At 37.5% G+C, this 25,641-nt stretch overlaps 2 protein-coding genes across 3 annotated transcripts; one reads left to right on the plus strand and one right to left on the minus strand.

Annotated features, from left to right (window-relative positions):
* LOC109848932 (serine/arginine-rich splicing factor SR45a-like) lies at nucleotides 9,570–15,199 on the plus strand. 2 transcript variants are annotated; one of them, XM_020418663.1, is made up of 8 exons: nucleotides 9,570–9,757; nucleotides 10,321–10,343; nucleotides 10,438–10,524; nucleotides 10,634–10,745; nucleotides 10,929–11,078; nucleotides 11,711–11,774; nucleotides 11,868–12,055; nucleotides 15,111–15,199. In XM_020418663.1, exons 2-7 carry the CDS (start codon nucleotides 10,321–10,323, stop codon nucleotides 12,038–12,040), a joined length of 609 nt encoding a protein of 202 aa, XP_020274252.1. In that variant the 5' UTR covers nucleotides 9,570–9,757; the 3' UTR covers nucleotides 12,041–12,055; nucleotides 15,111–15,199. The 2 variants fall into 2 exon arrangements, with proteins under 2 accessions (XP_020274252.1, XP_020274251.1); XM_020418662.1 differs by lacking the exon at nucleotides 15,111–15,199 and having other exon boundaries at nucleotides 11,868–12,303.
* LOC109847254 (calmodulin-binding receptor-like cytoplasmic kinase 2) lies at nucleotides 13,326–16,388 on the minus strand. Its single transcript, XM_020416488.1, has 6 exons — nucleotides 16,326–16,388; nucleotides 15,151–15,307; nucleotides 14,542–15,036; nucleotides 14,361–14,450; nucleotides 13,913–14,211; nucleotides 13,326–13,803 (listed from the first exon to the last, which is right to left on the minus strand). The coding sequence occupies exons 1-6, from the start codon at nucleotides 16,386–16,388 to the stop codon at nucleotides 13,546–13,548; spliced, it is 1,362 nt and encodes a 453-aa protein (XP_020272077.1). The 3' UTR covers nucleotides 13,326–13,545.

The raw sequence follows: 25,641 nt of genomic DNA on the forward strand, positions 1-25,641 counted from the left end.
CTGCCTTTTTTGGCTCATTATCAAGCCGGTTCAGCTCATTATCAGGCCGGTTCAGCTCACCAGCATAAGATGGAGGCGCGCCATCAGCCGATGCGGTAGAGGATTGACCTTTCGCGATACGAGACATGGTGACCTGCAAAATAAATTAAGGAATCAGATCTAGAAAAAGTTCCTCTCTTTTGCAATTCTTCCCCCCTAAAAGGTGAGCTCGAGGTGCCAAATCTTAATCCTAACCCCCGCATGCGACCCCACAAATTCATAAATTGGATTAAGCATAAAATATACTAAAATGGTTGAGGGTTTACCTGAGGAAAAGCTCGTGGATCTAATAAAAATCAGATCTTGAAAGAGACTCAGACCACGCGCTCGAGAGGCCTGAGAGAAATTCTAAATATGGAAGTTTTGAGGGATTTCTCAGTCAAAGATCCAAAGGAAGACTAGATCTAATGCAACTATGAAGTTTTGAGGGAGAAAGGATGCTCGAGGGAAGAGAAAAGTGAAAAAAGGGTTAAGGGGGGGGGCGGCCCTAATGAGGAGAAAAAAGAGCTCTTTTATAATGTTGAACCAAGCCTAGTTGAACCGGACCAGACCAAGTTGAACCGGACCAGACCTGGTTTGAACCAGAATTCAAATTGAAGCTGAATCGAGCATCGAAACCACTTCAAATCGACAGAGGGTTCACTCCTTGGTTTATTCTTGCCTCTCCCACATGTTCAGAAAGATCAGAAGATTTTTTGAGCCTAATTACTGCCTTTTTTAGCTCATTATCAAGCCGGTTCAGCTCATTTGGGCACAGAAAATACTCCAATAAGGTATATGAGTATAAACTGTTCCCTATTTTTGGTTGAGAAGTTCCTGGAGAATATTTTTATAAATATTCTTAAGGATAACTCAACAACACCACGCCGGACAACGCGTCGCGAATAAAAACTCAACGCCGACAATCGATGGTCAGCTAAAGATTAGAAAATCAGGAATCGACTTCAAGTTTAAAATTCCGACAACGGTCAGACAATAAATGCAGCACCGGAACTCTTACAGACACTCGACAAAACACCGAATGGCCTGGAAGATTGAAGGAATCAAGAACAGAAGCCATTCCAAGGTCCCGTTACACCGACTGAAGGTTGGGACAATCATATCCAAAGTATTCCAGACTCTTCTATAAAAGAACGAGGCTGAAATACTTGAATCACGGACAAAACGGGAACAACGACAAAACGAAGGAACCCAAACACCCTGAGGGGCTCGGCCGAAACCGAGCCACTTCAGGGTGGCTCGGCATGAGCCGAGCCACCCAGGGGTGGCCGGCCACTTGTGGCCGATGTGCCTAGGCACAGATCTGAGTGCCTATAAATAGGCCAAGGGTTGTTCATTTGAAAATGTTGGAACTTTGAGAGCCGTTACTCTGCCGAATTGAAGATTGAGCTCAGAGTTTCGAAGACTTGAAGACTTGAAGATTCAGATCTGATTCTCGGCGAGCGTCCACGTCACAAAAGGCAGGAGTTCGAGAGAGGTAAAAATCGGATCTGAGATCTACACGAGGCAATACTCCGGATCAAAGCTTGGCCTTTGATCCCGAGAACTAAATGCTACTATTTCCTTGGTGAATTAGTACCCTACGGCTATTATTTCCTTTATGAAATAATACCCGTCGAATCGTGTAGATCCGACCGGATCTAGATCGCGCGGTGGTCCACGGATTAACCCCGGCGTCGGCAAAGAACCCACACAAGCGAGCGACCGCAAAACAGGAACTCGCGATTTGTTCGAAAAACAAGGAGAAAGTTGTAATATTTTCTTTTATTTTCTTTGATTTTCGTTATAACCGGATCTAAAAAAGACCGGATCTTTGTAACTAAAAAAAGATAGCAATGGAATCAATAATGAAGAAAGACACGATTTTCACCGCGAACAGTGTTAAGTTGTTATAATGTCCATAAGTATGTTTAAGATAAATTTATCGTGACAAAACAAAAAAAAGAGATGATGAAAAATTACCCACAAAAATAATCTGTAAGGATGTTGTACTTAGCACGGGTTGAATAATAGTAATAAGATAAAAAGAAAAAGTAATGATATTGCCAATAGTACTACAAATAGCAAACTCAATGTAAAGTTAACCTATTTTGTAGAGACCACCTACTGGCTATAAGCATTGAGGTTTCCATATATATATACTTTATAATTTATTAAAAATGGTCATATAATATCGTTATAATAATATCATTATCAGGGAAAATTCTTCATGAACCAATATATTCTTTACGATATATAAGCTATACACTCTAAATTCTTAGGTCTATATAGAGCCAAAAAGTTTAAATACGAGCCTCTAACATGTCTTTCTCACAATAGCAAAATCCACTTAGTAGCTGTGGATATTTTAGATGAGTTATATGTCTTATATACAATATAATTGTCCTAGACAAATGAGTTATAATAGCATTTTTCATTCACATCGTTTGGGATAAGATTTGATAGGGGCCTTATGTTAAAGAGAAAAAAATTTATATTTAGAGCTCATGACGAAATATATCATAATCTCTCTGCTCTAATTTCGTAAGAAAATAATTCTTCATACTTTTAGTTTTACTTCTATGGTACAGAGAATGAGGTATAACATTGAATGGGAATATTTTATAATATAAATATAAGTAAAATCATAACTAAAAATTAATATGAATATGAGTCAAACCATAACTAAAAGTTTAACGGACATATTACAAGTAAATTCATATACAAAATTCCTTTGTGAATTGAATGATCACCCATCTTCTAAAGACTTCAAGATACTAATAAATAGAGATGTTGGACTAGATTAATGTGTTTATAATTCATAAATAGTAGATTAAGTGGCCACAGTCTGGGTTGAAGGAAACAATAATAATATTTTATTTAAGAGAGGGATTATTGAGTTAATAATCAATCCCACAAAAAACTTTATTTTCTTTTTTATTTTTACTCTATTTTTATCAATTTAAATAATTATGATATTCAACCATGTGCATTGCATGTACATCTCAACTAGTAAATTAAAACGTACTAGTTGTATTAATACAACAGTTAATACACAATAGTAGAAATAATACAACTAATTATACAATTAAATAAGAATAATTAATAAAAAATATAATTACTTATATTTTAAATCAAATAATTATAAGAAAATTATCTACAAAATAAAACATATCAGTTATACTAATACAACATATAATATGCAATTGTAGTAATAATACAACAAATTGTACAATTAAATAAGAATAATTAATAAAAAATATAATTATTTATATTTAAAATCAAATAATTATGGAAATATTATCTATACAATAAAACCTACCAGTTATACTAATACAACCGATAATATGAAACAGTAGAAATAATACAACTAATTATACAAATAATATGTAATTAATAATACAATGTATTATATAAAATAATACGTAATAATAATAATAATACAACATATTATTTAAAATAATACATAATAGTATCGATAACACAACGAATAAATTCTAGAAATTTTTACTACACTAAATAAATTTATAAATATCTAAATTATTTAAATAAATATAAAACTTGGACTTTAAATCATAGAAAATTCTAAAAAATCAAGAAAAATACAAATACTTTTTTAAAAATAATAATTAAATATTTTAAAATATTAAAAAATTATTTTAACTAGTATTAAAAGTTCATGATCATTACAGGAAACACTCCTTTATGCGGGAGTTCGCCAAAATCTGCTAGTCTCTCTCAAATTTGTCAGAACCTCGCCCTAGCTCCTCTGAAATTCGTGGCTCCCTTCAGATTTGTCTTTATGAAGATGCTATGGGTGTATTTATAGGCTTTAAATGCTCTGTTTGTGGATAGGAATGCTGTATTTGTGGATAGGATCGAAGAATAATCGTTATTATCCGTTTAGGTAGGTTTTTGATTGTGTAACAGCTTCTATATGTTTAAGGATAACCCCACATATTTATGGATGACCTCAAGGACTTCTAGAAGCTAATCTTATCAGAAAACACATCGGGAACTGACCTGGTCGTGAGTCACTTCGACTGTCTCGCACATGTCCGAGACAGCTTGGACTATCTCGGGTATTTTGGTCCTAACTCTTTCGTCCGACCTCAAAATGAGATGATTCAAGATGCTTTAGAAAGTTGACAAAGAGATATACCACTTTTATCTTTTAAGATTCTTTAGATTCGAATTGTATCATGGGAAAAATATGTGAGACACAATTGGGGTGTCTCGCAGGTGCGAAATAGTCAAGATTGTCTCGGGTATTTTGGCTCTAACTCTCTCATCCGACATCGGAATGAAATGATCTAAGGCGTGTTAGAAAGCTCATGAAGATCTTTACAACCTTCCATGGGAGAGACACCCATGAGATGAGAAAGACATGAGTGGTGCTTACTCCTTTGTGGGTAAACGTAACCCCAGGTCGAGTTGCTTCTTCGTTATTGTACCATCCCGTTGATTTGTATGTTTTATCAACTTGCTTCGTACATTTGTTATCTTCTCTATGATATCAGATAATCCTTCTTGATTTGGATAATGATGTTTATCGTCTTCTCTTTGTCTCGAGCTGCGTGTGGGAACCCATAGGTAATTTCTGGCGCCTACAACCTCGAGGATATCTCCACTATATCGACACACCCAGTTTGGAAGCCGGAACTTCTCTACACACTCGGTTTTCTAGTTCACCAAAAACTTTACAAGTCACTCACAAGGTATATACACAAACTGCAACCTCAAGTGTTGGTCCTCACGTATCGCCTCCCTCAAGTGCTCTGCTTTACTACCTTTCACTAGGCTGTACTACCGACACCACTCCTTTTAGAATCAACCACGTCCTTACCACACACTCCTTTCGGTATAAATATGCATTACAAAGTGATACTCACAAATAAAGCTCAAATACAATGATTTATTCTCTAATAACGAATGAGAACACAATAAATCTCACTCTCACAATATCACTCACCACAACCAACAATATAGTGTATGTAATCCTAGAAGGTCAATAGGGATGTGTGTGTAATAATGAGTACAAATAAAATCTAACTCAAAAAGAACTAGCAATAATATAAATATGAAATTCAAGAATAAAATGCTAGATAATTGAGTTAGGGAAACTTCTCCATAAACACAAAGAGTAAATGATGAAAGACTGAGGATGTATTCCTCAACCAATGATGTAAGCCCCTCTTTGTGAAAACCAAACACCAAACTTAAAACAAACTTAATCAAACTTTAAAACTCTTATAAAACTTGTTTAAAATATTCTTGGGTTGTTGGAAATAGTTAATGTAAAGGAGTATTTATAGGCTTGAAGAAACCAGCCCAAGAATCCAAGAAAATGACTAAAAAACCCAACCAAAAACAGAATCCAGAAATAGTCATTATTGTGCAATGGTCGGATTTATAAGTTGACTTAATAGTATCATAAGTCGACTTCACAGTGCACACGAGTTGACTTGGCAGAAGAAAGTAACAGACTGAAATATAGGCTATAAGGCGACTTATATAGGATCACAAGTCGACTTGCTATAAGTTGACTTACAAAATCTGATAAGTTGACTTGGCCGAGGAAAAAATGCACACTCTAGGGCAGTTCATAAGTCAACTTATCATTACTGATAAGTCGACTTATGAACATGCACAAAGACTGTGCATGTCCAAAATCTGAATTTTGAGAGGCTTTTTAAAAAATAGTAAATAATTTTCAAAAAATGTAAAACTTTGGGGAAATTTTATAAACATGAATACAAACATGTTGGAAAAAGATTTTTTTTCAATTTGCACTTACCATTTATGAAATCTCAGAAATATTCAAAAACACTAAAATACATGTGTATTTAAACATGTTAATTTTGACATTTTGCTCAAATCAAGTTTTGAAAACTTGTATAATGTTTTTATGGACTTAATAAAATATGTTTATAATATTTGCATAGTGTAAATCATATTAAAATATATTTTACATAAAAACACCCATGATTTGAGAAATTTCACAAATAAATGTGTGTGTGTGTGTAAAATTTGAGCTTGAAGAATTAGCACACATTACATATAAACCTATACTAAGTATACCAAGCTTGAACTTGATTGGTTGACTTTAATTTGCATAGGCTTCAATATCAATGTAGCTCATTTTCCTGTGTATACTAAACAACACAAAACAAAATACTAAAAACAATATTAGTCGTAAATTATTTGTTAAATCATCATCAAAACAAGAAGGCCAACACATAATCCCCTTAAGGTTGAATGGTGACTATGGGAGTAGGCCATAGAGTTGTGCATTGGTTTATCCTGAAGAGGTACCAAGGTCTTGTTGGGGGTGCCTAGGTCTTATGTGGTGCCTAGGTCTTCAGCTCTAGTGAAGGCTTGATCCCTGCAAGATAAGAGTTAATTCATATTTAATAAGATTTCATTACTTCTGAAATTTACATGATCATGAAAAATATTCATTGTAGACATCTGATGCTCAAAGGGGGTTGAGCCACTTGTGATCTTGCTTTGTCTCTGTTTCAAAGGTAGTTTTGTAGTGGATGAGCCTGACAGTATAGAACATCTTTAGTTAGATTTTTCTTTTTTCCATAGCGGACGACTCAATGATAGATGGAGATGAGTCAAAACTCTATTTACCATCTCATCAGCCAAGGTTCCTTTTGAGTTTGAATCTTCAGTATGACATTGAAGGAGAATGGTTGACATGCCAGCTTTTAGCAAAAGGAATTGCCCAGACGCCACAAATCATGTTGAATGGCGTTTTCTAGGTCGGGTTCATGAGGGTTGGGGGCACGACCAGAAGCTACATGGTATCTTTTGTCGTGAAAATTCTCTTAGAAAAAACCCCCCCCAGCCGATATTGTACTCCCTGAAAATAACAAACCGTAGCAGTTTTCTCAAAGGAGATTCGGGAGCACTGGGGTCGCATACTTTGACCACCAAAACTTAAGCAACTTTAGTGGTGCAGGCGTCAGTTGAAGGGCTAATGTCATTCTTCCTGAGAAGACAATCAGCTGATAGGCCCTCAGCTTTTCCCGCAATCTCATCCTTGCTATATGGGAGTTTCTTTCAAAAAATCCTCATAGTCCAAGGCGTCTATCACAAACTTAATCACTACTCCTATGCTTATATAAGCTATTGTCAGTTGGAGCTTAAGTGATATTTGGCCTGATCGGATCTTGTGTCCTGGCCAGTGTTATTCTGTGATAGCGATTAGAAGTCGTGGTTGTTTTTCAAGAAAGACAACCACCCTTATAGTGTGTCTTCTTCTGGAGGGTTTTTTTTTTGGGGTGGATGCCTATCATAGACTTAATCATTGTTCCTATGCTCATATGAACTATTGTTAGTTGGAGCTTGAGTGTTGTTTGGCCTGATCGGAATCTGTGTTCTGGCCAGAGTTATTCTGTGACGGCAATTGGAAGGCAGGGTTGCTTTTTCAAAGACAACCACCCTTATGGTGTGTCTTCTTCTAGAGGGCTTTTAGGGGTGTTGAAGGTCACTCTACCATCTAGCAGATGGTGTGCTTGGCAAACACTCCTAAGATAAGTCGCTGAGGCCTTCGAGGACTACGTCTATGTTGGTTCCTCTTAGCCAAAGCTAACTCTCCTTAGCTTGAATGATATAACTCCGATGTTGTTCTTCAAGGTGAGTAGAATCAGACCTTTGTTTAGAACTTGACGTGTCTTCTCAAAAAAGAAAAGTAGTCCCACGGTGGGCGCCAAACTGTTGATGACTACAACCAAATAGTCAATCGGATCCGGGATGGGATCTGTTCTGATCCAGAACTGGATCGGTCTCCCCTTAGTCCTCACCGGGACGAGGCAAGGGAGAGTGATGGGGGGCTGCTTCCTTCTTTGACTTTATGTAATAGGGGCTTGATGTCCACGCTGCACAGACAAGAAGAACCCGTGAGAGGGCGGGGACCGGTTCCCCCGTGGTTCCTCGGACGGTCAAGTTAGTGAAACTTGAGTGGAGAAGGGGAAGGTCATGAACCAATGTGATTCTTTAAGTGACAATGTGCATGCCCAGAGGATCTACGTGAGCTCCTCTATCTAGACGAAGAATTGTGTGTTCTTTCTCTTTCGAGGGTGAGAGAGAGAGAGAGGAAGTGAGGTAACCTTCACTTGAGCTTTTTTCTTTTTCATTTTGCCCTCTCGTTGAGGTTAGGAGTATACCTGTATATATCTCCATCGTCAGGATAAAATAGGGCCCCCTTAGCCCCACATCGGAAGGTGGTGATGAAGTGTGGCTAAGATCCGAGTCATCCCTCGCTTTACAGGTGTCGGTTAGCGCCTGGAGGGGAAGTCACTTCGGCACGGAAGAGGATGTCTCCGCATTTTCTAGGAAGTGATTGAGAGCCCGACAGAAGGCACGTAGACAGCTGACAAGTCATGGAGACCATCACGCCAAAATCTGGATAAGGCTTGTTCGAGGTGGACTGAAATGTTGACATATGCTCTGGGGGAGAGGCTTGAGGCAGGGGTCAAGTCCTCAACTTAGCCGACATCAGGGAATGTCCCTCAAGTCGTTTCCGAGAATTGCCCAGTGAGTGGTCGAGTGCCCTAGGTGGGGTCGTCATTGACGATAGGGTCGACCGATCTCGCCTTTCGTGTCACCATGAAAGAATGTTGATTTGATGAGTCGGCGGGGTCGAGGCCTCTGTTGGACTTGGGCCACTTAAGTGGGCTGAGATCTTTTTGCCAGGACTCTTAGTGTATCATTTTGCAAATACTCGTATCTTGGGTGAGTGAATATCATAACACTTATCTTCCACCTATTTTCTCAAAAAAAAAGTCCTAAAATGAGTTTCCTTAAATTTGTGTGATATCCTCCAATAAGATGATGACAACTCATCTCATCTCTTCTCTTTTCTTACTTTTAGACGGTGAACCAAACAAAAGAAAATAGCCTATTATAGAAAATAAGTTTATCATAATAGATTTCTTTTTTTAACCAACCAAAAGCTAAAGGCACACTGGTATTCAATCAGCCTGATCCAAACATTGATTTAGGCCAATTCAACTCGGAAAAAGTTGACTAAATTGCACTTAATTGCCCTAAAATTTTACTAATCTTGCACACTCAAGTGATCTCTATTTTAAAACCGAGAAAAAAAAACACACTCCAAAGTATTTAACTGTTCCGGATGAATCCTCCACAGTTAAAAAAAATTCAAGACAATTTTAACTTTTCTATACGTGTCCAAGAATATCACGTAACAGGGGGTACTAACCCATTGTAAGTTTTAGGAACTTTATGGTATTTAAGTGGGGTTATTTATAAACTAGGGGTATTTACAATAGGACACCAACGTGCAACATTTTAAAACTTTAAAGCATTTGTCTGTTACATTAAAATATTTTAGAACATTTAAGCTTAAGGTTTTGGTGGAAAAAAACGTTAGAGTGCAAGGTTGATGAAACTGGAGGACGTCGAAGTGCAGTTTAGCCCGGGAAAGTTTTGGGCTAGGACTCCAATGTAATTTCCCCCAGCTTTATTGTTAAAGGGCAATCGAATCGGACGGTTTCCTTCAGCTCCTCCCACGTAATTTTCCCCAACTTTATTATTTTTAGTTCCCTCAACTACGGTGCTGTGTCCATCATATCAAAATCCAATTTCATTTGGGCAGAGGCCAGGCAGGGGATCAAAAATTGAAAGCCTAGCCCTATTACTAGGGTTTTCTTCTTCCTCCCCCGAACTCGATCCATCTTCTCCTTGTCCCCTCTTTGGGTACAACGTACGTACGCTCTCTCTTCTCTAACCTCCCTCTTCAAAGTTGCAATCTTTTCTTCTCCCTCGACTAAAAGTTTCAATCTTTTTTATTCCCATCGTTCTTATCGTAGAGAATTTATTTTCCCTGCCCATCTTGACCTTTGGGCGCTCTAAAAACTTTGACAAAGAATTGATCTTGTCCTCATCTTTTGGGTGTTTGAATTCTGGTAACTCACGAAAAGCCACATAAACGCAGCTCCTAATATTTCGACTTTAAGAGAATAAGAACAGGCGATGCGAGGAAATCTAAACCCCATCATCAATACGAGCACATCGCAAACCTTTTGTTGTGACCGTGTGTTCATATAAAGTTGATTTTTGGCCAGAGCTAGTGCTATTTTAGACGTTACTGATTTGAACTATAATCGTGTCTATTCGTGGGGTTAGCATTACCTTATACTGGAACTCTTAATCGGGTCTATATATTTCAGTAACGCACTATTCAGGATTCTTGCCATCCATTTTATCTTAGTTTATTCAAAGAGTTTCCGATAATTTATTTGATTCTTGCATTACGTTTTTTTGCAGATGTCACCCGTAAAAGAAGTAAGGTAAGTTGATGCTCTCTCTGTCATAATTTTTATCAATTATGTCGTTCTTTAAAAAGTTTCTCCGAATTTATTTACATTGCATTTTTATTTCCAGATACACATCCCGCTCCATTACTCCTCCTCCAAGGAGACGGAGCAGATCAATTTCACCGCCACCGTCCAGGGCGAGGACTCGTTCTAGGTATAGTTAGTTGATGCGAAGGTTCATTATTCTCCAGCTTCACTGTCATTCTAATAGAAAGTTGGGTCTTATTTACAATGCTGGCTTCATATTTGCATTTATATGCCAGGAGCCAAGATTCTGGGGATGCAAATAATCCCGGAAACAACTTGTATATAACAGGCCTGTCCACAAGAGTTACCAGTAGTGACCTTGAGAAGTATTTCAACAAAGAAGGACAGGTATACAATCTTACGTTGATCGTTATTCCTGCGTATCGTAATTAAAACCTCCGATTGGTCTATGCATATAAGAGCGAGACGGCCTAGGTGAACTAGTTCATATGATAATCTCCAGTCCTGTTTCTTTTTGTACAGTTTATTCTAATTTGTACTTGCCTGACTTTGAGAAACTTCTGATTGAAGGTTCTGGAATGCCAAGTGGTCCTTGATCCTCGTTCAAGGGAATCTCGTGGGTTTGCATTTGTAACTATGGAGACTGCTGAAGATGCAGACCGCTGCATTAGACACTTACATCGTTCTGTACTTGAAGGTCGCTTAATAACTGTGGAAAGGGTATGCGCTAAATTCTTGTCCAGTCGTCGTGGCAAAATGTTTGTCATTCTCTTTATTTCTTCTCATCTTTAGAAGCGTTGCCTGATAACTTTTGGCATCAGGTTTGGTGTTTGTAGCTCCGTCAATTTCTCAATCTATGCTCTTGTCAAGTATGAACTTCACCCTTATCGACATGAGAACTTCATCGACATATCAAAGTCACCAATTCAAATCCGACTGTATTAGAGAGGATTGTATGCGCTGAATACTCCTTTCCCTTTTCCTGAGTTTTAACTTTATGTGGCATGCTGTAAATTTTTTCTGTGTACGAGATATAGAACACCAGTTAACTTGAGTCTGGTAAGCATAGTCTGTCTTATGATCTTACAACTTTTTTTTGAACTCTCTCTTTATGTGTAATTTTCCCCTGAGAGTTCTTTTAGTGTACCTGCATACAACACACTGTCAATTTGTGCATGAATTAAGAGAATGATCGAGCGAACTCTAAAAATTATGACAGTGTAACTTGTAATTGTAGGCATTCATGCATAACTGCATACATGATACTGTTGACTTATTTCCTATCTTGTTATTGATTGATAATTGCCATATTTTCATTTTTGTTATTTTCTTATATATTGCCTTGATCCCAGGCTAAAAGGAGGCGAGGCAGGACACCTACTCCTGGAAAATACTGTGGTTCAAGAGAAAGACGAGGTAACCATGAGAGCATTATTTTGCCTGCAATTTTTTCTGATTATATGCTCCAGTAGCATGTTTGTATTATATCCTCCTGAACTTAATTCGCAGATAGCGGTTGTAAAAGGACTCGCAGCCGTTCTCCTTATCGATCACGTCAAAGAGATGACTCACACTACAGGGGCCGACGTGAAAGATCTCGCTCTCCTCATTCAAGGGATTCACATAGAAGACGCAGGGAGCGATCACTTTCAGCTTCAGCTGAAGACAAGTCAGCAGATTAGCCTTCATACTGATCAGTGAGCCTTTTCTATCTCCCCTCTCCAAATTCAAACAGTTCTAAGTTTGGGAATGTAAAAATCATCCTTTTATTTAACAAGTTTTAATGTAAACTTGTCATGTTACTAGGTAATTTGAGGATTTGACCATCGCCCTTTTAACTTTCTGCATTTAAGGTGGTTGTGAGATGTGGTAGGGAGTAGTATGGGTGGTAGACTTGTAGTTAATGAATTAATGTGATCTTGAACAATTTTGTAGTTTTCCAGTCCCTGTTCTGTTTGATTGTATTTAGGGATAAATATTTCTTTTATTTGGTTCAGAAAATTAAAATACTTTCAATTGGTCTTGAGGATTGGCGTAAAAAATACTAGCTGATAAGAGCAAACAATTATTTGATCTTTGGAACAAGAGTTGTTGACTGATTGAGGATTATTCTTTCACGCTACTGAATATAACTTGAAGCATAGGTTTCAAGCAAGCTTAAAACGAGGACCCGGGTGTGCTGCTATTGAACTTGGTTGTGAACAGGATAGATGCTTTCAACTATATAGTTGTCTCTTTCTGTAGAAAGTAGTATGGGAGCGTGGTGATTATAATCACTTATCCAGTGTTCATTTGCTTATCATGGCAGCAAGATTTAAGCTTTGTTTTGCGGTCATATATTGCTTTCAGGGATGCATATATCAAGGTAACAGGCAAGCAAATATGTAAAATAAACTGATCAGGAGTAAGGGATGAGTAAGGCAATATTTTGATTTATTTTCAAGGCATGCTAATTCAAAAGGTTTAGCCAGAAAATGCCCCCCTTTTAACAGTTGATATGTACATTTTGGGATGTTTCTTAGAAACCAAAAACAAGGGTTTAACTTGTGCGATCAGGGAACAGTCTAAAGACGGGAAAGAGGATGTAATTTAGTACTTGTTCTGTGATGGAATCAGTTGAAAACCCAAACAAGACAGCTTAGTATCTTCCCGCGCATCGGTTCCTACTGTCTGTCAACTGATATCTAAGGATAGTGCAGGATAGTGCTTTGTTGAACGAGGCTTTGATGCAGATCCTGTGTAGTTGGCAAGGGTAGTGAATCTTGGCATACCAAACTGATGCTGTATCTACAAAGAAACAATATTGTCCAACAATGACACCAACAATGATGTTATAAACATGAACAATCATGGGCAGGTGAAAACAGCAGCAAACTGGTATGTGCCTTATCATATCCGGATAATTTAGCCAAAATCAGAATAGAAGGCTTGTCTAAACTATAATTCCATCACAAAGAGATTCAATAATGAATTAGAGAAGCGATAGTATTCTATATGTACAAGGCTAGCTTTTCTGTTCTGCAATGCTTGTAGCTAGACACAAATAATATTATCATACGATCTGTTCAAGTTTCTGTCGAAGCTCAACAACACATCCAAACCAGCTCCTAGAACTCCAATATGATGGACGGGGATATGGATTTCTTGAGAAAGCTAGGGAAAGTAGAAAAAGTTGTCATAAGCTTGTCTATTGTGTGAGGAAGTGCTTTCTTAGTTGAGCACGTTGGGGGAAGGAATCTGAAGATGAGGGATCCCTGTAATCCTTGCGTATGCTCCATAAAATTTCAGCACACCTTCTCATGCTGGGTCTCCCTTGTTTTGTAGGAGCTAGACATTGAAGGGCTAGCTCCAGGAACCTTTCCAATACCAAATTAGTTGCCGGGTTCCTTAGGATATTTTTGTCTAGTGCTTCAACTGCATTTCCATCCATAAACTTCTTCATCGCCTACTCCAATGAGAATATCAAGGAAAATTTAAAGGTTAATAATGCATACAATATTGGAAGTCAAGTACAGTGCATAACATTTCCTTACTGAAGGTCAGTAATGCATTACCCATTTCGTTGTGATTCGTTCTTTTAGTTCTCTTTTAGGTTCTATGGGGCGCCTTCCTGATATTAATTCCACAAGCAACACACCGAAGGAGTAGACATCACTTTTCTCAGTTAGTTGGTAAGTTCTGAGATACTCAGGATCTAAATAGCCTGCAGTGCCTTTAACCTGTGTTGAAATATGTGTCACTTCTGCCTCGGTTGCACCCAATCGAGCAAACCCAAAGTCAGCGACTTTGGCACGCAGGTTCTCATTAAGAAGAATATTGGATGACTTAATATCTCTGTGGATGATAGGATGATCTGCACATTGAGCAGTTAAGTGCATCAGCGCATCAGCGATCAACATTTCAAGGACAAAATCATTACGAAACTCCATTGCTGGTTGATTATTATGGAAGCATTATATTATAGATGGGGCATGTATTGACCACAGATTTAGGAATTCATACCTGTATACATGTGAAGATATGTAATAGCATGAGCGACATCGATAGCAATATCCAACCGAGCAGCAAGGTCGAGGTAACTTCCATGGAGGCCTAGTTTAGTAGCAACGTCATGGGTTGAGTAGAAATCTAAGAGTCAAAGCAATTATAAGTGGCATGTTCGTATCAGTAATTGTGTACATACCGTCAAGATGCTCTCTTAGAGTTCCGTTGGGGACATACTCAACCACCACAATCCTCTCATCCTGACCCTCCAAGTAACCAAGGAACCTTACCAAATTGAGGTGCTCCACCCGCGCCAGAATCCTTATCTCGCTCTGGAACTCTGTGCCCAGATGGTTATCATAAACGCTCTTCTTGGCTCGCTTGATGGCGATGACAGTGCCATCTTCGAGGGTACCCTTGTAGACGGTGCCAAAGCCACCCTGCCCAATCTTGAGAGAGGGAGAGAAGTTGTTGGAGGCTTTGCGAATCTCCCCCATACTGAACTTCATACTTCCAATTTGAGTAGGTTGATAGCTGCTACTAGATGTAGTAATGTTCCTAGTGCTTTTGCTGCTACTTCCGCTGTATTCGATCCCTCGACCTGATCTTCTATTAGTGTTGCCTCCAGTTAGCGACAACTTTTTAGCTCTGCCTCCTTGGGAGCTTCCACCACTTGACGATAAATTCGGGATGTCTGATGATGGGGATTTTTATTTTTATTTTTTTATTTTTATTTATTTTTAATTCAGTTTTGATCTTCTTACCAAGGTCCAAATTAAGGCACACAAAGCTAGAGGAGAGGACTTACTTGAGGAGGAGGAAGACTTGAAGCCGCGGGACAATTCACCATCGCCCTTCGCTGATTGGGTGTCTGCGGGTGCGAAGCNACAGAAGGGTCGGGGGGTTGCGAAATGTCCCGTCTTTCGGGCGTCTTTTCGCGGATGGACGCAGAGCTTTGACCTCCGCTGAAGGGGAAACCGGGGGTGCGCATTGTTGAAGCAGACGATGGAGATTTATGAGCTGCTGCGGTTGATTTTTGTTAAGGAAGAGAAGTAATAATAGTTAGGGTGGGGGGCGACTTGGAGTCCACTCCACCTCCTTCTGTCTCTGTCTTCTATTTTCTGACCAAATCGTTAATTGGTTAGTTTTAATTAGCGATGTGGCTTACGACAACGGAGATCGTGAGATATTATTGTTAGATGATGATTGAGCGAGACTTAGTAACAGCAGTCTTCGGAGGCCGAGTCAATCATCCAACACAATAGAGCGTGGGTCATTTGATTTTCTTTCAGAATACCAACATGAGCTCGTATGGACAAATTTTCAAAACCATCCGGTTTTGAAATTTATTCCCAAAAAAGACCCCTTTCAACCTTAATTTCAAAAATAGGCCTAGTTAGATGAAACTGGGTCTGTTTTTGAAAAAAAAAATTCCAAACTTCAATGGAGTTGAACTCCCGTGAAGTTTTTTCTCATAACAAAACTTCACGGGAGTTAAAATTTCCAAACTTCACGGGAGTTGAACTCCCGTGAAGTTTTTTCTCATAACAAAACTTCACTCGGGAGTTCAACTCCCGTGAAGTTTGAATTTTTTTTTTCAAAAACCGACCCAGTTTCAACCAACTGGGTCGGTTTTTGAAATTAAGGTTGAAATGAGTTGTTTTTTATAAATAAATTTTAAAAGTGGATGGTTTTAAAAATTTGTCCGAGCTCATATTTTTCTAAGGGGAAAAAAAAATTAGTAAAAATTTTTTTTAGTAGGGGCAGTGGCCACCACCTGCCATTGAATGGCTCTGCCACTGGGGACCGGGGATACATACTTCTGATTAGAATTGGTTGGTTTCGGCTGTCTTTTATTGGAGAAACTGAGATTGTCATTTGGATTTAGTCTCAGAAAATATTAATATGGTGATTTATTTGTTTAATCATATTGAGAACTGGTAAGTAGGTTGGTTGGTAGATCTGGTGGATGCTCGCAAATACGGCAGTCACATGGTTACTCATGGCTGCTGGTGGGCTTGCTGGGCCAGCCCTGAGCCCAAGCATGTCCTCATGCCCATTCTAAGGCCTCTTAGGCGTGACCAAGGCTAGGGTAGTTCATGGACTCTCCTCGAGTGCGTGATTTAAGGGCCTGTTTGTTTGCTCAAAAAAAAGAAGAAATGTGTTGCCACCCCACCTTTCAAGAAAACCTCCATGTGCCACATGGGTTTTTGTTTTCAAGACATTTTCATTTCACATGTTTGTTTCATTTTTAAATTTTGAGAAATGGACTGCCACGTAGGATGCCACCTCAATATTTCAAGAAATGTGTTTTCACAACAAAATGGGCTGAAAACACTTGGAAATGTCATATCTGAGAATTTTTAATTAGTAAAAAAACTGTTTGAATAGTTCAGAAGATTAAACTGTATTATTTAAATAAGAGGTTTCTCATTTTCTTTTTCTTGTTCTCAAACAAACACAAGAAATAGAACTCTAGTCACTGTTACTATGGAGGCTTTTTTTGTTTGTTTGTGTGAGTTGGCAGTGAAAAGGTGAGTTTTCTTTGCGAAACAAAAAAAAAAGAAACCTTGGAAATGTCTTGAAATGACTTGAAATGTTTTCAAGAGTGACATTTCCATTTCCGATTTTTTTTTAGAAATAGCCAAACAGGAAAGAGCGGCACAATGTTCTTGTACGGGTAACTAGTGGTTTACCATCGCTTTCTTGGAAAGCAATTACCGTACAACTACCTTAGCAGACGTTTTCTTGCAGCAAAATAAAAAAAAATCTAAGCACTCATGCATACTGATTGTTGATGGTTTAAATCACACAGGTAAACTGATATGAACTGAGTTGATTAGAGACCGGTAACTTCTTCGAATATTTGGTTTTGAGTTGAGTTGTTCTTCCCTATAGAGGGCGGGATTTGTTTCTCTCGTTGTTCCTCTGACGATCAAGTTAGCAAGATACTTGATTGGGGAAAAAAAGATCCGTCTCAGCTCTTAAGTGCTATAGAATGGAAAAATGTGCAAAAAAATTGCTTGCATTCGCATTGGAATAGTTTTCCCTCTTATAGCCATGCAGGAGGGGTATTTCAGTCTTTTTGACCGAGTCTGAGCTAGCGGCTGAGTCAACGTCGACTTTGCAGGTGTCGGTGGTTGAGTGGTTATGGAATGGGCGCGGTCACTTCGGTATTAATGAGATGTGATAGACGGCGTACGGAGCCAGCATGGTTCGGTGTCATAAATAGTGTTGGGGATGGAGAAAAGATGGCGTCTGTTAAGCATTTAATGTGATGTCGATGCGCTGTCAGCGGGGGGTTCGAGGTCGGAGTTGCCTTTTGGCTTGTATCGAGGGGTGTCAAGAAGTATCGTCTTTTGAGTCGACCTAGCGAGATGCTGGCTAATTAGCTAATTGAGTGGACTTGCAGCGAGCCGTCTTTGATGAGAGGACCGACAAGTATCGCTATTCGAGCGACCTAGCGAGATATCCACTCGGCGAGTCGGAACTCTGGCCGTCCCAAGTGTCCAGTTGACTGAATGATGCGCAACGAGGGATATTCGCCTGTTGTTGGCAAGGGGTTATAATTTGGCGACTAAAAGCACCATAACACTGATCATGATGCTTATCTTATTAGGGTCTGTTTGGTTCGCATCCTAAAAAAGAAAACGGAAATTAATTGTTGAAATCTATTTCAGTGTATTTCTTAGAAGTAGATTTTTTCAGTCATGGAAATCATATGGTAAAATAGTATTTCTTCATTTTCTCTTATTTCGTTCAAAAGTTTAAAACAAGAAATCTGACAATATCTTTTGATTTCCTCAATTTTTTTATCTGGTAGGCAGACAATAATAGATGATGGAAAATGTTATAAACCTTCAATCCTTTTCTCCAATTTCCCCCTCGATATTATCACCCAATATTTAATGTTAAAAAATTAGATTCCCCCCTCGATATTATCACCCGATTTCAGAGGTTTGAGCTTTGAAATCACATTTCCAAAAAATCCTACTTGACAGGAGTTTTCTACCCCTTATTTCCCAAAAACTAAGGATGAAACAAACACAATAAAAGGAAATGTATCAACTTCAAAATCCTACATGGTCAACACCAATTTCCTAAAACTTTGATTTCCATGATTTTTTTGACGAACCAAACAAGCCCTTAACAACTCCAAGCAAAAAAAAGAGAGATGTTTGATTATACGATCACGTGGCAGATTTAGGATTTTCTGCAAAGTGGTGGTGTCACCACATAATTAATAATTAAAAATGTTTATAATGGTGCCTGAAAATTTTTCATATTTTGCAAACTAACTAGATAATAACATATTAAGTAATACTATCAAATATACTATTAGTAATGCTACAAAATACGTAATTACGTAGTAGCTCAACTATTTGCTAATGAAGGCCTTTTGGTCTACCATATCAGAATCGTAATGCCTCATATATGGTCAATAGATTTTGTGTAATTTTTGATGATCCCAAATGGTAATAGAAGATGATCATGATGTTGCATAGTTATATAGGTAGTATCTGGATATATACATGCATGCTAAATTCACAAAAGTTCAAATCAAACCTTTGAAATTACGGGGGGGGGGGGGGGGGTTGAATAGGGTATTTGCTTATCTAATCCGATATTAATGCTGATTTAAAACTTATTAACAATTTTATCCTAACAAGTATAATATACAACAACTTATGAGCAACTATATGTAATTAAAACAAAGGGCGATATAAACATGAGCAAATATGCAAAGGAGATAGTGACAATGACAAACGCAAACACACAATATGATCACAGAGTTCGGTCACCCTCGACCTACGTCTCCGCTCCTCACTCTCGAGGAGAATCTCCACTATCTCAATTGGTTTTTAACGTTCACCGAAAACGTTTACAACTCACACAATCGATTTTCTAGGTCACCGAAAACTTTCACAACTTACACAATTGTAATCACATAATACACCCTCTAAATGTTGGCCTAGCCCATGATAATTTCCTCAAGTGTTTGGATTTATCACCTCTCCCTAGGTTTTACTACCAACGCCACTCCTTTTGGAATTGACCATGTGTCTCACCAACCACTCCTCTCGGTGTCCTTATGTATTACAATGTGCTCACAAATTAAGCACAAATAAAAGTGTTTGTTCTCTAAAGAAGATGAGAACTTAACTAAGCTCACTCTTAATGTTACAACTCCCACAACTCAAATATACAATATGTGTAAATACTAAAAGCTCAAGTGAGTTGTGTGTGTAAACAATGAGTATCACAACTCAAATATACAATATGTGTAAATACTAAAAGCTCAAGTGAGTTGTGTGTGTAAACAATGAGTATAATGAAATGCAAACTCAATATAAAAAAGTGAGTTGTGTGTGTAAACAATGAGTATAATGAAATGCAAACTCAATATAAAAACTAGCTTAATGAACTTGATAATCAACAAATAAATATATAAAGCTAGAATTGAGTTAGCAAAAACTTCTTTGCAACAAGAGTGATGGAGATGAGAAATTGAAGCTCAAACAAGAATGAATAATCTCTTCTTCCTCTTGTAAAAACCACTTCACATAAACACTTGGAAAAAAATAAACTCAAAACACCCTTAAACTCTTGTAAACTTGTTTTTAAAACTTTCTTAAGTAGTTTCAGAAGTTTGAGGGTAAGGGGTATATAAAGGTTCACAAAATAAACCCCAAAAACCAAGCAAAAAGACAAAAACCCGAAAATTCAGCAAACTGGAAAAATAGTCGTTACAGTGCCATCAATCGACTAATATTGTTCATTAGTTGACTGATGAGTTGACCGTTACAGGCTGCTTATTCACTATCAATCGACTGATGAACTCATCAGTCGACTGATAACCTGCATCAGTCGACTGATAGTTCATCAGTCGACTGAGTAGAAACTTTTTGCTTTTTCAGCACGTTTCATCGGTCGATTGATACTTGTTTGGTGTGAAAGTTGATTTTTTTATTGTGCAACTCATTACAACTTCAAGTGTTACAAAGAGTTTAAAAGTTGATCTTTTTATAAGATCTCCCCATTGTGCAACTCATTACAACTTCAAGTGTTACAAAGAGTTTAAAAGTTGATCTTTTTATAAGATCTCCCCACACAATAAAATAACAAAAATTACAACGATCTTTTTATAAGATCTCCCCACACAATAAAATAACAAAAATTACAACTCTTCTCAAACAAACGTAACAGACGTTTATTGCATGTAGCTTTTTTGCGGGATCTTTGCCTGTAACGGGGACGTTGATATCCGTGGACTACCAAACGATCAGATCAATCCGGAGTTTTGTTGATTCACGAAGGAATCAAGAAACCGAAGCGATTATCTCGGCAACAGCGAGATAACCACTCTTCTCGAGATCGCAGCTAGGTACGATCTCAAGGGAAGGAATCAGGAACTGTAGATCTGACGAACTCTTCTTCTTTATACTGAAGAACTCGATTCGATCTTCTCCTCCTCTCTGAAATTTGTGCTCCTTTAGTCTCCAATTCAGTAGGGCTTCGCCGAGGTTCGAGAATTCTAGATCTGTCTAAATGAAGGTCCTACGGCTGTATTTATAGGCTTCAGGAGCTCTGTTTTCGGATAAGAATGGTCGATTCACTCTTATCCTCAGTTATAACTACTTTACCACGTTCTAGGATAGCATTAGATCAGTTGGAGCAAAATCCAGTCGGTTAACGGGCGAAACAGCTTCGAAACATCCTCAAAACAGCGTTTTTGGGCCGCCAGACAGTCTGAGTGTCTCGGCCTTGGCCGAGACAGTTAGACTGTCTCCGCTGTTTTACCTCTAACTCTCTCATATGACCTCCAAACGAAATAATTCAAGATGCGTTGGAAAGCTGACGAAAAGGTCGACAACTTTTGTCTTTTTGAGCTTTTTCATATTCGAATCTAATCATGACTAAAATCTTCATTCTTCTCCTAGATACCAACACTGTCTCGGAATTCCGAGGTAGTTTGTACTATTTTCGGTATTTTAGCTTTATCTCTCTCATACAATCTCGGAATGAGTTGATTCAAGATGCGTTGGAAAGATAACAAGGAGCTTTATAACTTTTGTCTTTTGAGATTCTTCATATTTCAAACGAATCATGGTTAAAACAGTTCTATAAGGTCCGAGACAGTCCCACTTTCTCGACCTTGGCCGAGATAGTGCAAATGTCTCTCCGCTTTTTTGCCTCTAACTCTCTCATCCGATCTCAGAATGAGTTGATCTAAGATGCGTTGGAAAGCTATCGAGATCTAAAACTTTTATTTTTTAAGATTCTTCATATTTGAAGCGAATCATGATCAAAATAGCTCTATAAAGCCCGAGATAGTCCAACTGTCTCGGCCTTGGCCGAGACAGTGTAAGTGTCTCTCCGCTGTTTTGCCTCTAACTCTCTCATATGACCTTGGAATGAAGTTATTCAGGATGCGTTGGAAAGCTGAAGGAGAAATCTACAAGTTTCCTCTTTTGAGCTTCTTAAGATTCAAAGCGAAACAATCTCTACCATGGCCGAGACACTTGGAGTGTCTCCGCTAAATCCCAGACACTTAGAGTGTCTCTGCTAAGTCCCGGACACTTGAAGTGTCTCCACTAAGGCCTGAACACTATTCAGGCACGCCTCGGTCATTGTCGTTATATTTTCGTCGTTCGAACTCGGAATTATGTGATTCAAAGTACGTAGGAAAGTCAACGAAGATATCTACAATCTCCCATGGGTAGATCATATTCGGAATGGACAAGATACGAGGGGCGCTTCGTCTTTCGTGAGAGAAACGTAACTCCTGATCGGATTGTATCTTCGTTATTCTGTTATTACGTTGCTTCATACGGTTCGTCGATTCACTTTATGCACATGTCGACATTAGATAAACCTCTTTGACTCGGATAATGACATTCATCGTCTTCTTTCCGTTTCTAGCTACGTGCGGGGACCCATAGGTAATTTTTTACGCCTATAATACTGTTCATTTGTCAACTGATAACTTGCACATGGCTTGTAATGAACAACAAAAATAAACTTTGAACCCCTTTAAAAAATAGCAAATAAATTCTAAAAAATATAAAATTTTAGAAAATGTTTATAGACGTGAAAATAATCATGTTACAAAAAGAATTTTTTAAATTGCATTTCTCATTTGTGAAAACACATCATTTTACAAAATTAGTCAAAATACGAAATCCCAAAAACACATGATTTTGACAAAATGATTTCAAACAAGTTTTGAAACTTCTGACTTTATAAAAGATGTAAGATGATATAAACGAGTCTTTTAATCTGTAAACACATATTGTGCAAATAAACATGGTTTTATTGATTTAAAATTGTTAAAGCTTGATTTCGATGAAATCATTTCAAGCACATACAAACACGAAACAAATATGTGTGTGTATATAATTATATCCATTTGTTTCATATTTATGTGGCTAAACTTGAAAGCAATAAAAACAACGCGTGTATAAATTGAGCTCTAAGTATAAACACACAAAGTATAAACACCTAAACTAATATACCCAAGATAAAAATATTCGCTAAGCTCGATCTTGGACAATCCTCCATCTTGACTAAAGGTATGAAGCACAAACTCGTATTTGATTTGAATAGCAACAACTTCATTCTTATTCTCCTTCCAACCTCCAATGAATATGATCATGTAAGCGCAATCCAATCAACATCCAACTGAGGATCTTTGAGTAGAATACCTAACAAGCAAATATAAACACTCGACAAACGTTGTTAGGAATTGTTTGTTAATCATAAAAACTAGATTAGATAGTAGGCTCATAAACATGAGACCTAACAGACATGAGGAACCCCCCGTAGAAGTGTTGTATCCAGATAAGGTTTTGGCCCACTCGATACAAATTATATTAATTTGTTATGATATTTAAATTCTTATACTATAAAGAGTTATATTGGATTTAGATATGATCATATCTATGTAGTTTCCCTAATGGATGGAAATTGTTTTAAGAAGTCTTATCTTTTAAGAATTCTAGTTACAACAGAAGGGTCCTAGCCTAGTCTATAAATATATCTATAGTTCCTCCATCATATTTAAGACTTTTCGGTAAGGCATAAGCTAGAAACTCTTTTTGTTTTCTCTATTTTATTTATTCTAACGGTGACCTAACTTTTGTTCTTTGTTTATGTATATACTCAGATTATCTCTATTTTCAATCTAATTTTCTGAGCTATAGGTCTATCTAGATAATAATGGCTAGAGGTATCTTTTAATCTAATTTATTTCCGCTGTGTGCTCTGTATTTATTTAGATTATTTATTTAGGTTACAATATCTTACAAGAAGTGGTGTTTGTGACATTAGGGGTGAGCACTGTTCGGTTCAAATTAAATAAATTCACCGATTCGAACGAATTTTGATGTGTTGGTTTGGTTTTAGAATATAATTTGATCAGTTCGGTTTGAGAAAATTTCAACCTGAACAAACCGAACTGATCGCTCTCTCAGTTTGTCTAAAATATACTCTTTTTTCTGTCACGCCCCAGTTCCAATTTTGATCATTTGCAGCGTGACTTAGCCGGCAATGCAACCATATGGTAGGAAATAGGAAACATACATTGTAGTCTGGAGAACCACATGTGGTTACATGAAAAGTCTAAAACACATAACAGCCTAAATAACAGAAGTTGAGAGAGTGAAAGGACGGAAGGTGATCCCTGCTGCTGGGTCTGGTCCTCAAAGTACTTCCGGTCCTGCTAAGAAAGAACGGTTCCCGAGTCTGGGGCATGCAAACCCTAGTAAAATCCTATAAACAAGCAATAAAAAAATACATCATCAACACCTCATCCAGGACATGTCATGCATGCCAAATCTATCACAAAGCACATTATTCTTATTTTACATGTTATTTGAATTAGAGAAGAATATTTTCATGTATATAAATCGGTTCCCGGTAAACCGTCCCGGGAACACGGTTTCAAGTCAAGTATTGGTCATTGGCCCTTATATATATAACTAAGGATATCAGAAATGCACATGTGCCCATTTATATACATGTTATATTTTCTGTCTAATTCCCTTTTACAAATCTCATGTTTGTCGGTTTAATTTAAGTGATTGTACATGAAATGTTGTGCACTAACCACAGAGTTATCGTGGAACAACTTCTGTGAAACTATAAAAAAATAAATATGACCCAAATCATGTCTAATCAAGATGGGTGCATCGTCTAGTCGATGCTACAATAGTAATAGCTAAGAAAATACCTCATATCGGGATATCGATATCGAGGGCATAACCATACTATGAAAGCACGCTTATAAATTATATTTTTAACAGAAATCGTCTTCATGCACGATCAACCCTATTAAATGTTACTAGGTGATCAACATAGCATCAGGTGATCCAATAAGCATCAAGAGATCAAACAATATCATCATTCATCTTAATAAACGAAAAATAACTAATTAGCATAATTGTTAGTGTCAAGCAGTCTAACAAATTTTAAATTGACTACATAGAAATATGCAAAAACTAAATTTTAGTGAGAAAATAACTTAAACAGGTCTGAAATATGATATTGGGTCCTAACTAGGTCAACGGGTTTGAAATTTGGGGTTTTAGATCCAAATAGGTCTGAAAATTGGAAAACGGATCTGTAATTTAGGGTTATAGATCCAAACGGGTCTGAAAATTGATAATGGGTCTATAATTTAATAATAGGTCCGAACTTGGTCGGGTCCGAGGGGTTATAGATCTAAACGGGTCGGGTATTTGTGTAATTTGAACCCAAACGGGTCTGGAATTTAGTAACAGGTCTGTACTGAGTCAGGTTCGGTTTCAAACCGACCCAAAACATATATATGTGTGAAAAAGGAAGGCCCTAGGGGTTGAAATCCAGACCCTTGCATCATAGTCAAGTGCAACTAACCACTACACTCATCACTGTTTCATGTCTAAGAGAATGCAGACAATAAGTAAATATCGGTTTCTAATAAATTCCTAAATAAATATTTTCAAATAAGTAAATGATAAACTTTATATATCTTATATATGCCAAAATTTTTATCTTCTAATTTATACGAAAATTTATAAAAAAATAATAGTACTAATAGCAATAGTAATGTTAAAATCATGGAGAGAAAAATATAATCAATAAATAAGATAGTAAAAAATAGATCCTAGGATTATAAATCCTATTATTTATTTCCCCGAATAAGATATAACAAAAAAAAATCTCTAATAATTTTAAATATGAATACTACTATTTTTTTTATGAACTAGAAAGGAAAAGAAAAAAAATGGTTTTGCATGAAGCATAAACTAATAAGAAA

Source organism: Asparagus officinalis, chromosome 7 (assembly GCF_001876935.1).
Source record: "Asparagus officinalis chromosome 7, Aspof.V1, whole genome shotgun sequence".
In the NCBI taxonomy this organism is placed as follows: Eukaryota; Viridiplantae; Streptophyta; class Magnoliopsida; order Asparagales; family Asparagaceae; genus Asparagus; species Asparagus officinalis.